General features: G+C 44.0%; 1 protein-coding gene across 1 annotated transcript in view; it reads right to left on the bottom strand.

Annotated features, from left to right (window-relative positions):
* The window catches only part of LOC145349767 (contactin-associated protein-like 5), an 803,770-nt gene that overhangs the window by 398,352 nt on the left and 387,292 nt on the right, over positions 1-18,126 (bottom strand). The window contains exons 5-6 of the mRNA XM_080198309.1: positions 5,101-5,304; positions 1,236-1,420 (exon numbers count right to left, since the gene is read on the bottom strand). Of these exons, the coding sequence (XP_080054435.1) occupies positions 1,236-1,420; positions 5,101-5,304 (389 nt within the window). The remainder of the gene's footprint in view (positions 1-1,235; positions 1,421-5,100; positions 5,305-18,126) is intronic.

Raw genomic sequence — 18,126 nt, forward strand, 5'->3', positions numbered from 1 at the left:
GGTCAACACTCTCCGCTGCCTTGGAAAAGCAGCCGGCATAATTAAGGACCTCATGCACCCCGGACATTCTCTCTTCCCCCTTTGCCCATTGGGGAAAAGATACAAAAGTCTGAGGTCACGAACCAACCGATTCAAGAACAGCTTTTTTCCTGCTGCTGGCAGACTTTTTAATGGACCTGTCTTGCATTAAGTTGATTTTTCTCTACACTCTAGTTATGACTGTAACACTACATTTTGCACTCTCTCCTTCTAAATGCTTTGTCTGTATAGCACACAAGAAACAATACTTTTCACTGTATACTAATACATGTGTCAATAATAAATCAAATCAAATTTTAAAAACAGCAATTCAGTTATGACAAGGTTACTGAAACCAGCTGAAGCAGATGACTCAGGAGATGACTCAGTAGAGGAAGCATTTTCAATAAGGTGAAAAGAGGAGGTCAGCATTTTGACTAATCACAACTGATGCACTTTTCTCTGCTCCACAAAGCCCCCTGCTTTTCTCTCAGGCTCGTGACCACTGAGCACCAAATCTTTACTTTTAGTTCTTTCATGGGCATCAAGGCCAATATTTATTGCCCAGTCTTAGTCGCCTTTGCAATGAGTGACCCTCAAAGAGCACTTAAGATTCAATCCCTTAGTCGCCATACTCCAGCACCTGTTCGGGTATACTGAGGGAGAATTTAGCGTGGCCAATGCACCTAATCCTTTGGACTGTGGGGGGAAACCGGAGCACCCGAAGGAAACCCATGCAGGCATGGGGGAGAATGTGTAAACTATGCACAGACAGTGGCCCAAGCCGGGAACTGAACCTGGGTCCCTGGCACTGTGAGGCAGCAGTGCTAACCATTGTGTCACCCTGCCACTGTCCAGAGGAGACATAAACTATTACAGAGAAAATGATCTAGTGTTGTTGAACATGGTTGGAAACCAGAAGGTGGTAAAGTGTCCTATCAGAAGATAGGAGGTAGAATTCTCAGACCTCACCCACGGCTGGGATTATCTGATCTCGCTGCAGTGGGCAGAGACTTGGCTGAACATCCTGTGTTCTCGCTGGCAGCTCAAGTTTCTGGGATTTGTTTAACCCCAATACATTCTAAGCCCAAAGTAAGATAGGCTCACACCTCATCTGAAGGCAATTCAAAGAGACCAAAGAGGTGGTTTTGCAAGGTTGTGTGCCCAAGAAGATTTTGAAGAGACAATGCCATTCACCTTAACGATAAGCTCTTTACCTCATAATCGATATCCAAGACATCAAACTCCCCGTTGGTTTGGAAATGTTGTGTGTCTGAATCCACAGTGAAATTCACTTGCTTCTTGTTTCGTTCAACTGCAACATAATGCCAGTGTTGGTCATCTAGGAGACTGCCCAGCATGACAGAAGAACGACCATTAATAGTTTGAAGTGCAGCATCACCTAGAATATAACAAGACAGAAAGCATAAGAAACAGGAGCAGGAGTAGACCATTCTTCCTTCACCATTCAGTGAAATTATGGACCATCAAGTTTTAGATCCAGACCAACAACCTGTCCTGGTACCCCCCATGCCAACACTATAGTTAAGATAACCCACCAATGCCTCTATTTTCTCAGAAGACTAAGGAAATTTGGCATGTCAGCTATGACCCTCACCAACTTTTACAAGCGCACCATAAAAAGCATTGTTTCTGGTAGTATCACAGCTTTGTACAGTTCCTGCTCTGCCCAAGATTGCAAGGGACTGCAAAAGGTTGTGAATATAGCCAAATCTATCATGCAAATCAGCCTCCCATCCATTGACTCTGTTTATACTTCCCGCTGCCTCACCAAAGCAGCCAGCATAATTAAGGACCTGGCACACTCTAGACATTCTCTCTTCCACATTCTTCCGTCGGGAAAAAGATACAGAAGTCCGAGGTCACGTACCATCCAACTCAAGAACAGCTTCTTCCCTGCTGCTGTCAGACTTTTGAATGGACTTACCTTGCATTAAGATAATCTTTCACTATACCCTGGCTATGACTGTAACACTACATTCTGTGCTCCCTCTTTTCCTTCTGATGAACAGTATGCTCTGTCTGTATAGCACGGAAGAAACAATACTTTTCGCTGTATGATAACACACATGACAATAATAAATCAAATCAAATCAAATCAAGATCAGAACTTCAACACCATTTTGCCACACTATCCCTTGATGTTTCAAATATGTAGAAATCTGTCAATCTCAGTCTTGATCCTTCCACACACCTGACTAGGGGACAGCGTTTCCAAAAGCTTGTGGGTTTACTGTCAAATAAACTGGTTGGACTTTAACCTGGTGTTGTCAGACTTCTTATAATCTCAGTCTTGGACATACCCTGACTGACCCTTCACAGCCTTCTGAGGCAGATAATTCCAAAGATTCACCACCCTCCCACCGCAAAGATTCCTCCTCATCTCAGGCCTAAATTATCTTCCCCCTTAATCTGAGACTGTCTCCCCTAATTGCTTGTCGTAGAATAATCCCTCCATCCCAGAAATTCATTCCAGGGTTTAGAGACTCCCTCTATTGCAAGTATACCTTTCCTTAGGTAAGTAGACCAAAACTGTACTCAGTACTCCAGGTGAGGCCTCACCAAGGCTTTATATAATTGTAGAAAAAAGATCTTTGCTCCTATACACAAATTCTCTGGCCTTCACACAATTCTTCTAAATGACCATCCCAAACATTAATCTCCTCTGGCAATACCACAAGCAACCTGAACGATGAAAAGCCTTCTGCAAAAGATGGCACAGCTCTATTCATTGCCTGACATCACTTGTGGCCCATCTTCTACTGACCTCTCTCCCCCTGCCCCAGCTTCCTGATCTGAAGTTCTATGCACTCTAGAGGAACAAAACTTTGGAATGAATTCTCCGGTCTCGCACACCCCACTACTGCTGCCAGTGAGAATGGAGAATTTGGCACTCAGTCAAAACTCCATTCATAGGAGCAGGAATGGAGAATCCCAGCCGCGGGCAAAGTCAGAGAGTTCTGGGTTCCTATCTTTTGATTAGACACTTTACAGCTTTCTGGCCTCAGAACCGAGTCCAACAATAGCAGATCATAACCACCAGCCTCATTTTCTCTGTAATTGTTTCAGCCTCCACTGGACCCACCTTGAGTTTGTCTGCCTATTCTATAAACATTTCGTCTGCATCGCACCATCGTTCCAATTGCATTCCATTCCATCACAGACCTATCCATTCATTTTCTTTCCTCCCTCCCCATTCTCAGAAATATCATCAGTCTGAAACTTTCACACTGTTTCCCTCCTAATGCCAGACTCACTGAGTGTTTTCAGCACTTTCTGTTTTCGTGACCCAAAATATCAGTCCTCCAATAGTGGACACATCTTGCACAGGCAGCTGGAGTTACGTAACATTGTCCAGTGCCATTGGCATTATAGCCCAGTCCCACTTCTGGGCCATTTGCCATTTCCTGTTAGCCTCTGTGTTTCTGGGGTGGCCCGTTGCTCTGCATTCCTTTGGGCCCATAGGCAAGGAACTTACCTGATTTTACTATGTTTGCAGATCATTGCATTGGGTCTTTCTTCCCCCTATTCACCAACAAGACTGAACACAGGAATGAAATTCAGAAGCTGGGCCATCCTTCCGTGTTTTGGACAAGCCAAAAAACACTTAATCCAAACCATTGAGTGAGATGGCAAGTCTGCCATTCCATGCAGGGACATAACTGACCTCCATGCAGTGAGTTCCCTGGATGGCATATTTCAAACCAAGAGACTGCCTCATGGGAAACAGAAGGCACGGTTCATGGTACTGGGAGTACTGGGGGATGCCTGCTTTCGTGGCAAGCCCACTGATTTGTGGTTGTTTTTAATGGAACAATAGGTGAGATTCTAGAATCTGAAAGCAAATTTTACATTGCCAGCTAAGACGTGTGTTAAAAGATAGTCCAAGTCAGGGAAACAACCCTATCTATTGGAGTTTTATCTCCAACTCAAACGCCTTTGACTTCATCTCCAAATTGGAAATGTGGCATTTGTCCAAAATTCCTTAAAATATTGAAAACATCTTGGAAAGTACAATGTAATGCAATGCCAAATAAATGGGATCTAATTTATTCAGATACGATAATCCTTAATTGCAAACAAATCCAAGGCAGGATGTCTTTGCTATAGAAAGAGCGCAGCATAGGGTTACCAGGCTGATTCCTGGGATGACAAGTCTGTTATATGAGAAGAGAGTTAGCCAGTTAGGATTGTATTCACTGGAGTTTAGAAGAGTGAGAGGGGATCTCACAGAAACTTATAAAATTCTAACGGATTAGATAGGGTAGATTCAGAAACAATGTTCCTGATCGTAATCCAGAATGAGGGGTCCTAGTTTGAGGATAAGGGGTAAACTTTTTAGAACTGAGCTAAAAAGAACTTCCTTCACCCAGAGAATGGTGAAGCTGTGGAATTCACGATCAGAGAAAACAGTTGAAGCCAAAAAGTTGTGTGATTTCAAGAAGAAATCAGATAAAGTTCTTGGGCTAAAGAGATCAAGGATATGGGCAGAGGGGGGCGGAATCAGATATTAAATTTGATGAGCAGTCATCAAAATGAACGGTGGAGCAGGCTCGAAGGGCCAAATGGCCTACTCCTCTTTCTAGTTTCAATGCATGTTTCTATATAAATAGAACTGGGTGATCCACAAAGCTCAAAAGAATGCCTTGAAGTAAGGCAATAAAAACAACTTGATAAATGCAAAATACTGCGGATGCTGGAATCTGAAACAGAAAAATGCTGGAAAATCTCAACAGGTCTGACAGCAGAGTCAACCTTTCTGATTACAGATGACCCTTCCTCAGGGCTGTGACAAAGGATCACCTATTCTCTCACCCCAGATATTCTCAGGCACGCTGAGATTATCCAGCATTTCTCTGTTTTTGTTGTGAAAAAAGTACCTTGGTTTACTCAGTGATTGGAACTCAGTGTATTCGTAACAGCTCTTATAACTTCATTTATTCATCTATCATCAGTGAGACATGATTATTAGGCTTGATTTGAACATTCTGTTAGTACAGGAGCTCCCTCAATCTCGAACAAAATAGCTGCTTTACAACAAGAGTGAACAAGAATCCTTACCCAAACTAATCTCCAACAAGAGTTTGCCTTTCCTCAGTTCCAGCGTGATGTAATCTCCCCGTTGCCCCTCTCCGTGCAGGACGACTCCATCGCTTTGCATTGTCTTGAACTTCAGGGAGATAACATCCTTCACCGTGGTCACGCTCTTCTGGTTGAACCTGTAGAACATTGAGCTCTTCCCATCAAAGTCGGCAACGTCCGATTCTGTAAAAGCAAACCCGGGCTGTGAGCGCTCGGACGTATTCTGTACAAATCTCAGGACTGCTGATGTGAGGTTCAATACTGGGGCTATCTGTAGTGTACTCAGGAGCTACGTATGCTGGTGGATTAGCGACACAGGGTCCAGCAGGAATTAATTTGAAATGCTTTCATGGATTTTAGCTCATTCCAAGCTTCTCTAACCTTATTAAAATCAGAGTGGGGATAATGAGAGTAAGGATAATGTGAACAAGAGTGAGACTAGTTATAGCACTTGGAGTGAATGGGATCAAAGGTTATGGGGAAAAGTAAGATTAGGCTATTGAGTTGAAGCGTGATTGTAATGAATGGCAGAGTAGGCTCGAAGGGCCAAATGGCCTCCTTCTGCTCCTATCTTCTATGTTTCTATGTTATGGGAATGAGGTGAAGAGCACAGTGGCACAGTGGTTAGCACTGCTGCCTCTAAGCGCCAGGGACCCGGGTTCAAATCCTGGCTTGGGTGACTGTGAGGAGTTTGCACATTCGCCCTGTGTCTGCATGGGTTTCTTCCGGGTGCTCTAGTTTCCTTCTACAAGTCAGGAAAGACATGCTGATTAGGTGCATTGGCAATGCTAAATTCACCCTCAGTGTACCCGAAGTGTGGCGACTAGGGGATTTTCACAGTAATTTCATTGCAGTATTAATGTGAGCCTACTTGTGACTAATAAGTAAACTTTAACTTTAGGATTGCGAGATGAAGATAGAGGAGAGCGAAGTAGGATTGTGCAAACAAAAACTCTGAAAGTGGGGATTATCAGAGTGAGGGTAGTGAGAGTGAGGATGTTATAACTATATATAATCGGAGTCAGGATATTGAGACCACTGATAAGAAATGCAGATAATAAGAATGAGGATAATAGAGCTGCAATTGCTGATAAGGGAATTAAAAACATCGGAATGTGGATAATGGGAGTGTGGATAAAACAAGGATGACACTGGAAGCGTGTGAATAATGAGAATGCTGGTAATGGAATCGTGGGCACCAGGAATGTGGAATGTTAATAATGGGAGTGTAAATAACTAAGGTTTTGACATACGTTTTCTAATTTACAAGAAATGGTTAAACTAGATTCATTATGAAGCCTTGATTTTTCGTTGATTTTGAAGGTTTTCTTTTCCCTGGTGCATTTGCGGTTCCCCGTCACTTTAGCATCTGCCTTTGTGTTATTTGGCAGTCCTTGGTTCCCCACACATGCTTTCCGTGGGGACTGTACTCTCACTGAAAAGCTGCTGTCACTCTTACTGCTCGGAATGTTAAGGAGGAAGTTCAAACACAGCGGCACCTCAATTATCTGCCAACAACAGAGTGAAATTCACCCGCTTGAAGGGCACTAAGTATTGATGAATAATTGGACAGCTCCTTAATACCTTTCCTGAAATAGAATTGTAAGGTTTGTGAGAAACGGAGGAACTATCAGGACCTCACACACTTTGCAAACTCACCCCTTGGGTCTCTTTGAATTACCCTCAGGTGAGGTGTGTGCCTCGCTTAACTTGGGCTTAGAATTGGGTTAAAGAAATCCTGCTCTAGAAGCCTGAGCTACCAGCGAGAACACAGGATGCTCAGCCAAGTCTCCGCTCACCGCAGCGAGATCAGATAATCCCAGCCGCAGGCGAGGTCGGAGAATTCCACCTCCCATCTTCTGATAAGACACCTTCCTGCCTTCTGCCTTCAAAACCGAGTTCAACGACACTAGATCAGAACGACCACCCTCATTTTCTCTGTAATAGTTTAGCCTCCTCTGGTTAGTGGCACGGTGGCACTGTGGTTAGCACTGCTGCATCACAGCTCCAGAGACCAAGGTTCGATTCCAGCCTTGGGTCACAGCCTGTGTGGAGTCTGCAGGTTCTCCCCATGTCTGTGTGGGTTTTCTCCGGGTGCTCTGGTTTCCTCCCAACCTCCAAACAGTTAGCTGAATTGGCCATGCTAAATTGCCCTTTAGTGTCTCAAGTTGTGTAGATTAGATGGATTATCCATGGAAAATGTTTACAGGGATAGGGTGAGGAAGAGGGCTTGGGAAAGATACTCTGTCACAAAGAGTCGTAGTGAAAAGTCTGACAACACCAGGTTTTAGTCCAACCTATTTATTTGATAATAGACTTGGACTAAAACCTGGTGTTGTCAGACTTTTTACTGTGTTTACGCCAGTCCAACGCCAGCATACCCACATCATGACAAAGAGTCGTCGCAGACTCAATAGGCAGAATGGCGTATTGAATTTACAGACCCAACTTTAATTTCTATACTTATTCTATAAATGCTACGGGCACAATCTTACCAGCCATTTACGCTGCTGCAGTTGCAAGCAAGGACAGAGAATTTGGCACTCAGCCAAATCTCCGTTCGCTGCAGCAGGACCAGAAAATCCCACCATGTGAACAGCCGGAAGATTCTGCTCAACGTACGTGTCATACCGTTGCCCCATTTGCCTTCCATCTGATCACAAACCTCCCCCTCCAGCTTCAAGTTTTTAAGTGTCCAGATCACCAACATCCTGCCCTGGTTCTGCCCCCCACCCACCCACCCACCCCAGTCTCCCCCAATGCCAACACAATAGTTAAGAAAACTCAGAAGACTAAAAAAATTTGGCATGTCCACTACAGCTCTCACCAACTTTTACAGATGCACTACAGAAAGCACTCTTTCTGGTTGTATCATAGCTTGGTATGGCTCCTGCTCTGCCCAAGACTGCAAGAAACCATAAAGAGCCATGAACGAAGCCCAGCTGATCACGCAAACCAGCCTCCCATCAATTGACACTGCCTACGCTTCCCAGTGCCCCGGCAAAACAGCCAGCATAATTGAGGACCCCATGCGTCCTGCACATTCTCTCTTCCACTTTCTTCCATCGGGAGAAAGATACAGAAGTCTGAAGTTACATACCAACCGACTCAAGAACAGCTTTCTCCCTGCTGCTTTCGAATGGACCTACCTCACACTAAGTTGACCTTTCTCTACACCCTAACTATTTTGATTTCTGGCTTGGGTCACTGTCTGTGCAGAGTCTGCACATTCTCCCCGTGTCTGCGTGGGTTTCCCCTGGGTGCTCCGGTTTCCTCCCAGAGTCCAAAGATGTGCGGATTAGGTGGATTGGCAATGCTAAATTGCCCCTTAAGGGACTAGTTAGCATAAATGCGCAGGGTATGGGGATAGGGCCTGGGTGGGATTGTGGGCGGTACAGACTCAATGGGTCGAGTGGCTTCCTTCTGCACTGCAAGGATGCTGTGATCCAATAATACTACGTTCTACACTCTCTCCCTTCCTTCTCTTTGAATGGTATGCTTTGCCTGTATAACATGCAAGAAACAATACTTTTCGTTGTATAAATACGACAAGAATAAATCAACCAAAATTTTCTTTTGCTCTCCCAATTCTTCCCTGCTCTGTACTTGCTGATAAACCATTACATTACATTACATCGTGTATCAAGGAAACATTGCACTCTCAGGGGTGCCATCCTTTAGATAAGCATTAAACCAAGCTTCTGTCTATCCTCTCATGTGGATTAAAAGAAGTGTTTCACTGTTCTGAATGATATTTATCCTGAGAAGACTGAGTCAGCTGCCCTGGTCCTTTGTGGGAGCTTCCTGTGAAAGAATTTCAACAGTAGGGACACTTCAAAAATTACTTTGTTGGCGGAAGAGTAGTTTGATGCATCCTGAAGTTGTGAAAGGTGCTTTAGAAATGCAAACTCTTCTTATCTTCTCTGACTTCCAACACACAAATGTAAGACTCTCACGTTCTTCCAATTTAGGAAAAATATCATAGATGCCAATCTGTACAGGTTCTATGAAAACACAGATGCCCAAGCCATTGTCACATTCATCGATGTTGGGCATTTCCTGCCCCTACAATGGGCGCAATGTGATTGAGTTACCACCCACCACCCACTTGCCCAATCCATCATCGCTTATTGAATAATAATCCATCATAGTTTTGAACTAGTTTTTGATGTGCTCAGGTTCCCAGGGTGGGAAAGGCGGGAGACTGCCCAGGCGAGCATCGGAATAGTCAGGTCTAGAGGAAACAGAGCACGGGTGAGGATTACATCTGCAGCTGAGCTGGGTGAGGGTTGGAGATGGGTGATGTTATGGAGGTGGACGTCTTGATGGTGGAAAGGAAATGGAGTCTGAAGATGAGCTCAGGGTGAAATAGGATACCATAGGTAGCCTTGGCTCAGCCTCAGACAGTGGCTAGGCAGAGGGCTGAGGTTGGAAGTTCAAGGTGAGTGCTTCGCACTGCACACAATACTGTGATTAACTAAGATCTTGCACAAATTTCACATAACGTCTGAGCTTTTAAAGTGCTTAAAAGCTCTTGGCGTAGAATTATAGAATCATAGAACCCCTACAATGCAGAATGAAGCTGTTTCGCCCATCAAGATTTGATATTCATGCATTTCTGTCCTGATGAATGCAATATGAAAAGCTTCAACAGCATGGGTGGGATTTTACAGCCTCGCTCGGGTGAGCCTGGAAATTCCTGCCCGAGGTCAACGAGGTTTTCCATTGTCAGTTCCTCATCAGCTCCGATTCTGGGAAAGCAAGGTAGTAGAGTTCTGGCCTATGTCTTTTCTTTCAACTCTACTCAATTCTGTACCACCAAGAAATTATTCATGTTCAGAACATTTGCAAACTAAATTCCTGAGATTAAATGTCTGCACTGACTCTGACAGAGCATCTTACCTAGCCCATCCTCCGTCTGATCCCCATAAGCCCACAGATTTCCCCACTAGTCTCCCTAACCTACACATCTTGGAACACTTCAACATGGCCAATCCACTTAACTTGCACATCTTTGGAGTGTTGGAGGAGTCTGACACAGTGCCAGTTCCCAGCAGGCACCGGGCAATGCCAAAGGGTTGGGGCCTGAGGGGTGGGGACAGGGTTAGACTGTGGGTAGATCTTTCACTAAGGGGGGAGGGAACCACTGCATCTTTGCAGCAGTGGTCAGTGGGGAGAGGTGGGGAGAACTGCTGTAATCAGAGGGTTTACGATTAGCTTGGTGGGGAGGAGAGAGGGTGATCAGCTGTTGAGCACTGCTCCCTTAAAGCCAGCTGTAGCTAGGAAAGGCAGTGAAATTGTCTGTGATTACAGAGACCAGAAATCTGCACATGTGAAATTGTGTCCTCTGCTGCCATCAGCCGGATTTCGGGTGGTTTGGGCCTCGCCCACTCCCTCTTCTGGCAGAAAACAAATTTGTCAAGATTTTCTTGCCGAAGTCACCCCCCAAAAAATAGCGCTTATTTCTCTTATTTTCCCAATTGCTCAGGACTTAGAATATTTTTGGTAAGATTGTCCCCTCTGACTCTATAACAACTTGGTCTGATCTGTAGGATTGGTTTTCTATACCTGCTGTTAGCTTTCAGGAAAGCCCTTCTGGCTGGGATTTCATTTCAGATAAAGGCCAAAACCAACAGATAGTAAATAGATTCGAAGACGAGGATACAGTGTTAAATGGCAAAAGCATAAAAGAACCAGAGGTGAGATGAGAGGATATTGTTTTACATGCAGCAAATTGTTGTGATTTGAAAAGGGCGAAACATAGAATCATAGAAGTTTACAGCATTTGACTCATTTTGGTGGAGACAGCAACTTTAACAATGGAATTGAATGCCTACTTGAAGGGGGCATGGTAGCATTGTAGCAAAGTCTGTGCATTAGTCTACCTATCATCTAGGCTAATGCACTGGGGACATGGGTTCAAATCTCACCATGGTATTTCATTGGTGAAATTCAATTGATAAGTTTTGGAATGGAAAGCTAGTCTGAATAATAGTGACTCTGAAACAATCATTAATTGTTATAAACTCCTATCAGGTTCACAAATACCCTTTGGAGATGGGAAGTCTAGCCTCCTTACCTGGTCTCATCTATGTGACTCCAGACCCACAACTATCTTAACTGCCCTCTGAAGATACATAGCAAACCTCTTTCTTCAAGAGCAATTGGAGATCACCAACAAATGCTGTTCTTGCCATCAGTGATCACAACCCATGAAGGAAAAATATGCAAAGCGAAAGCAATGTGTAAGGCTATGAGGAGTGAATGGCTCTTTCAAATAACATGGAAATGATGGCCCAAATCATCTCTGTCTGCACCATCTGATTCTTTGTAGGAGAGATGGTGGTGTAGTGGTATTGTCGCTGGATTCGTAATCCAGAGACCTGAGTTCAAAATCCCATCATGGCAGATGGTGAAATTTGAATCTATGAAACTTGAGTCTAATGATGACCATTGTTGATTGTTGTAAAAACCCATCTGATTCACTAATGTCCTTTAGGCAAGGAAACCTGTTATCTTCACCTGGTCTGACCTACACGTGTTTCCAGACACACAGCAAGGTGATTGACCCTTCAATGCCCTCAGGAATGGGCAATAAATGCTGGCCCAGCCAGTGATGTCCACATCCCATGAACTGAATTTTTAGAAAGTACAATACCACTAAAAGTAACAATGATTGTTAAAATAGTGGTAGGGCAATGAGACTTTGTGGTTCCATGGACTGAAAGAAAGATGCAGCTTAATTATCAAGTGTTGTTCTTTGGTCAACCACTAAGTGGTGTACGTAGACTTGACAACTCAACTTCAATCTTATCATTGGAACTCCAGGTTGAAATTAGAAATCTTTGTTGCGATCAGAGTGCACAGCCTGCATTCTGACGCATTGGATTAGTATAACACTTCCCTGATATCTGAAGAATGAGCTTATGAATGAGATAAGCAAGTATAATTTGATATTTGGTGGCACCCTGGGTTACTACACTATCTTTTCACCGCTGAGAACTGACTTCTAATCCAGCACAAATTGATGTGATTAAAGCCTCTTCTCCTCAGTCGTCCATGAGAACCTCCAGCCAAATTAACCTGGACAGCCTCAATCCGGCTCTTAATGGATGTGAGACTTCAGTGCAAAACTGCCCATAATTCGGTGATAATTGGCTATGCCACAGGAATGGAAATTCTTCACTGCCATGGTGATGTAGGCTGCCTACAGTGTGGGCTTAAGCCACAGTGTTGACCTACCAAGCCTGTCCAACAGCCGAACTGTGATTCCATTGTCACATGTATAAGTGTCCCATTTATCCCAGTGAAATATCCCACTGAATTCACACACATCAGGGAAAAACAAAGAACAATACAGCACAGGAACAGGCCTTTCGGCCCTCCAAGTCTCCACCGATCATGATGCCTGCCTAAATTAAAACCGTATATACTTACAGAGTCCGTATCCTTCCCCATTTCCGTCCTATTCATGTATTTATCTGAATGCTCCTTAAATGCTGCAATCGTACCTGTTCCCACCACCTCCCCAGGCAACGTGTTCCAGACATTCACCATCCTCTGTGTAAAAAACTTGCCCTGCACATTTCCTCTAAACTTTTCCCCACGTACTTTAAATCTATGTCGCTGAGTACTTGACTTTTCTACCCTAGGAAAGAGCATCTGACCATCCACTGTGTCCACGCCACTCATAATCTTGCAAACCTCTATTAGGTCATCCCCCAACCTCCGTCATTCCAGTAAGAACAAACCAAGTTTATCCAACCTCTCCTCATAGCTAATACCATCCAGATCAAGCAACAAGCTGGTAAATCTCTTCTGTATCCTCTCCACAGCATCCACATCCTTCTGGTAGTGTGGAGACCAGGATTGTACACAACATTCTAAATGAGGCTTAACTAAGGTTCTCTACAGCTGCAGCATGACCTGCCAATTTTTATACTCAATGCCCAGACTGATGAAGGCAAGCATGCTGTATGCCTTCTTGACTACTTTATCCACATGTGTTGCCACTTTCAGTGAACGGTGGACATGTATACCCAGATCTCACTGCCTATCAGTACTCCTAAGAGTTCTATCATTTACTGTATAAACTGAACAAGTTGGGGTTCTGAGAAACACTGAGGAGTTGACCTAATGAACATCATTGAAATTATGAAGAGGTTCAATAGCAGGCGTGGAAAAGAAGTTTCCACTTACAGGATTGGCCTGAACTAATGACCATATAAACGCAAGATAAACACGAATGAACCTAATAAGGAATTCAAGAAAACCTTCCTTCTCCAAAGAGTGGTAAGAATATGGGACTTGCTACCACAAAGAGCAGTTGATGTGGATAGCATGCAAGCATTTAAGGGTAAGTCCAGAATTAACGAACACCCAATCCAGGAGGTTGTCCTGTGGCGAGACTGGTGAGGCATTCAAATTCCAGTTCACATCTGTAGGGTTAGAATTCAGTTTAATTTCGTGTGATGGCAATCGTTGTTTTCTAAATTAAACAACTGAGTTATTCATTCTCATGATGTTTTGAGGTTGATTTGTCAGAGTACAATTTGCTTACGCTGATCTTTAATTGTGTGCTGGAGCTTTGAGGGTTGTAAGACTGATTTTTGATGTCATATTGGGAAACAGGTAGCCAAGGTAATTTTGAAATGAGAAACGGAAAGATGCAAGAATGGGATGAAAAGAAATCGGCATCAGTTATTCTGAAGAAAAGACATCTTTTCTGCTGTGTTCACAGTAACACTTGTCATGTCATAATCAATTATCATTGACAAGGTTTAGTGGGAAACAGACAACAAGCTTTTGTGAAGAAGAAATCATGAAGGCAGTCAACATTGGAAAGGAATAACAACAACGTTGCCAGCTCTGCCCTGACCAAAAAGCACAGCTGTACGGTTCACTCCTGTTGTCTATTGTTTAAAGAGATTGGCCGGGGTTTTCCAGCCCCGTCGTTGGAAAAACCGCTGTGGGAGATTATTATAGCAGAGCCATTGGTCAGAACTCTCCGACCTCACCCACAGCTGCGATTCTCCAGTCCCGTTGCTGCACTGAACATCAAATTCTCCAACCTCATTGGCAGCGGTGGTGAGGCATGCGAGATTGGAAGATTCTAGCCATTGAGTTTCAATGGAACCGATTGATCCTGGCAATGGGTAGGATTGGACAATCCCATCCAATGCATGTAGGTTATAGATCATAAATACTGTATTCAATGTTCTGACCAATGAAATCAAGCATGCCGAATGCCTTCTTCACCATTCTGTCCATCTGTGACTCCACTTTCAAGGAGCTGTGAACCTATACCCCAAGATTTCTTTGTTCTGTAACTCTCCCCAACATCCTAATATTAACTGAGTAAGTCCTGCCCTGGTTTGATCAACCAAAATTCACCACCTCGCATTTATCTAAACTGAACTCCATCTGCCATTTGTCAGCCCACTGGCCCAATTGATCAAGATCCCATTGCAATCCTAGATAACCTTCTTCACTGTCCACTATGCCACCAATCTTAGTGTCACCTGCAAACTTATTAACCATGTCGACTAAATTCTCATCCAAATCATGAATGTAAATGACAAATTACAGCACTGATCCCTGAGGCACACCGCTGGTCATAGGCCTCCAGTTTGAAAAACAACCCTCTACAACCACCCTCTGTCTTCAGTCATTCAACCAATTTTGTTTCCATTTGGCTACCTCACCCTGGATCCTGTGAAGTTTAACCTTAAGCAACAACCTACCATGTGGTACCTTGTCAAAGGCCTTGCTAAAGTCCATGTAGATAACTTCAACTGCACTGCCCTCATCTACCTTCTTGGTTACCCCTGCAGTCAAATTTATGAGACATAATTTTCCACTCACAAAGCCATGCTGATTGTCCCTAATCAGTCCTTGCATCTCTGAATGCCTGTACATCCTGTCTCTCAAAATATCTTCCAACAACTTACCACTACAGATGTGAGGTTCACTGGCCTGTAGTCCCTAGGCTCTTCCCTGCAGCCCTTCTTGAACAAAGGCATAACATTTGCCACCCTCCAATCTTCAGGCACTTCACCTGTAACTATTGATGATTCAAATACCTCTGCTAGTGACCCACAATTTCCTCCCTAGCTTCCCACAATGTCCTGGGATACACTTCATCAGGTCCCGGGGATTTATCTACCTTTAAGACTTCCAGCACCTCCTTCTCTGTTATATGCACACTCCACAAGACATCACTATTTATTTCTCCAAGTTCCCTAATATCCATCTATTGGGCAGCACAGTGGCACAGAGATTAGCACTGTTGCCTTACAGTGCCAGGGACCCGGGTTCGATTCCCAGCTTGGGTCACTGTTTCTGTGGAATCTGCATGTTCTCCCCGTGTCTGCGTGGGTTTCCTTTTGGGTGCTCCAGTTTCCTCCCACAGTCCAACGATGTGCAGGTCAGGTGAATTGCCCATGCTAGATTCTCCCTCAGTGTAGCCGAACAGGCGCCGGAGTGTGGCGACTAGAGGGTAACTTCATTGCAGTGTGAATGTAAGCTACTTGTGACTAATAAATAAACATTGTATGCATGCAATCACAGCAACATCAACAGCATACATGAGGGAGAGAAAATTAAAGATGCTAGAATGGGTATGGATAGGGAGCTCTGAGATCATGAATACATATTTTATTATGGAAAATCATGAAATTGAATTCAATAAATCTCATCACTTGTGACACTAGAAAAATAGTGGAAGTTGCATGTTTGTTGTTAAAACACAATTGAATTACTCATGTTTTTCGGGGAGGGACCAGCTATCCCTACCAAGTCCAACTTATATGTGACTCCCACCCCACATTACAGAGTTGACTCTTAATGACCTCAAGGCAAAGGTTAAGCAATAAATTTGTTTTGCTATGGTTTCCTATAAGGATATTTTTAAAAAACTGATTGGAAGAAGGAGAGCCCTGGCATGAACTAAAGGAGGGAGTGGAACGTGCCATAATGAATGGAAAGCAGGGGTGGAAGGGAAAGTTTGTGTAAACTGAAATAGGAAGAGATATATGCCAATATCAGTTGGGAGTGGGGAGTGTAAAGAGAGTGGTGGGAACTGGAGGAGATTAAATGGAATGAATGGCATTGCTCATTAGATGAAGGTGGTTGGAAGATTGGAGTGCCTTCGTGAAGGGAGAAAAGTGACTTTGAGGTAACCTTTGGAAAATAATAATCCAGTTGGCAATTGCAAGTTTGCTTTTGGCTGCTTGTGTTTGTCTGTCCACATAACAGCCAAATGTGGTATAGTTTCAGAAAATAGAATGTCTTAAGGGGAAAAATATTTGCAAAAAGGCATACCAATGACTTGTGTGTCAATCAGATAATCTTTGGTATATTGAAAGTGTTGAGGAGCAGAAGGATCTTGGGGTCCGGGTCCATAAGACGCTCAAATCGGCCTCGCAGGTGGAGGATGTGGTCAAGAAGGCGTATGGTGTACTGGCCTTCATTCATCGAGGGATTGAGTTTAGGAGTCGGGAGATAATGCTGCAACTTTATAAGACCCTTGTCAGACCCCACTTGGAGTACTGTGCGCAATTCTGGTCGCCTCACTATAAGAAGGATGTAGAGGCTATTGAGAGGGTGCAGAGGAGATTTACAAGGATGTTGCCTGGATTGGGAGGCATGCCTTATGAAGATAGGTTGAGGGAGCTAGATCTCCTCCCTGGAAATATGAAGCTTGAGAGGTGACCTGACAGAGGTTTATAAAATGTTGAGAGGAATAGATAGGGTGGATTCTCGGAGACTATTTCCCAGGGCTGAAATGGTCGCTACGAGAGGACACAGGTTTAAGGTGCTGGGAAGCAAGTACAGAGGAGATGTTAGGGGTAAGTTTTTCGCTCAGAGGGTGGTGAGTGAGTGGAATCGGCTGCCATCAGTGGTGGTAGAGGCGAACTCACTGGGGTCTTTTAAAAGACTTCTGGATGAGTATATGGGATTTAATGGGATTGGGAGTTACAGATAGTTCTATGGCTTGGTAGATATGGATGTGATCGGCGCAACTTGTGGGCCGAAGGGCCTGTTTGTGCTGTAGTGTTCTATGTTCTATATATTACTTTACTGCTTTTCTCAACAATGAGCCTCTCATTTCCGGGATCATTCTGGTGATGTGAGAAGCCAGATGTGAATGCACAGATGTGCAACAGTATGTTAATGAGATATGGATCTGCTTTAGTGAGACACTGCAGCAGTAAAGGACGCTATTGTTAGTCACAACATGTATACCAGGAAATGACAGCAGCAACTATAATAAGCTGAGTAAGAATAATCACAGAAGTCAGTTTTGAAACACATTGTGTGCTGCTTGGAGGTGAGCCCTCAGTTTCACACCTACTGCAGCACAAACCTAGTCTGAATTCCCAGTGCATACTCGGGGAGTGCTGTATTCCCAGAGGTGCCATCCTTCAGATAATGCCCTGCCCCACTGGTTCAGATAGAACAGCTGAATAGTCAAATTTCCTGCACAGGTTGCTCAGAACAGCACTTCAATCCGAGCTGTTCAAGAAACAAACTTTTCATTTACATTGTACCGCTTACGTGCAAAAGTACGTTAGAGGAAATGAAATACTTTGGGAGTGTGATCATTGGCGTCATGTTACAGCTCAACCCATCTAGATGAACCCTCTGAACCCATCTAATGTGAAGGAAACCCTGCCATTAGGTTTGGCCTACATGTGATTCCAGAGCCACAGCAATGTGGTTGACTCTCAGCTTCCCTCGGGCAACCAGGGATGGGCAATAAATGCTGGCCAGCTCGTGATGCCATGACCAAGATCCCATTGCAGTCCTAGATAAGCTTTTCACTGTACACTGTGTGGTTACCAGGAGATTTTCAGGGTCACTGAATATCCCAAAGCACCTCACAGCTGGTGGAGAAGTTTCTCAAGTATAGTCACAGTTGTAATGTAGAAATCCTTTGAAAACTATTAGACAGAGAGCAGGTCTACCTTCTCTGGCAAACCTAAAGGAAGTAAGAAGCCTCAC

This window comes from Carcharhinus amblyrhynchos, chromosome 11, assembly GCF_965287045.1.
Source record: "Carcharhinus amblyrhynchos chromosome 11, sCarAmb.v2.hapA, whole genome shotgun sequence".
In the NCBI taxonomy this organism is placed as follows: domain Eukaryota; kingdom Metazoa; phylum Chordata; class Chondrichthyes; order Carcharhiniformes; family Carcharhinidae; genus Carcharhinus; species Carcharhinus amblyrhynchos.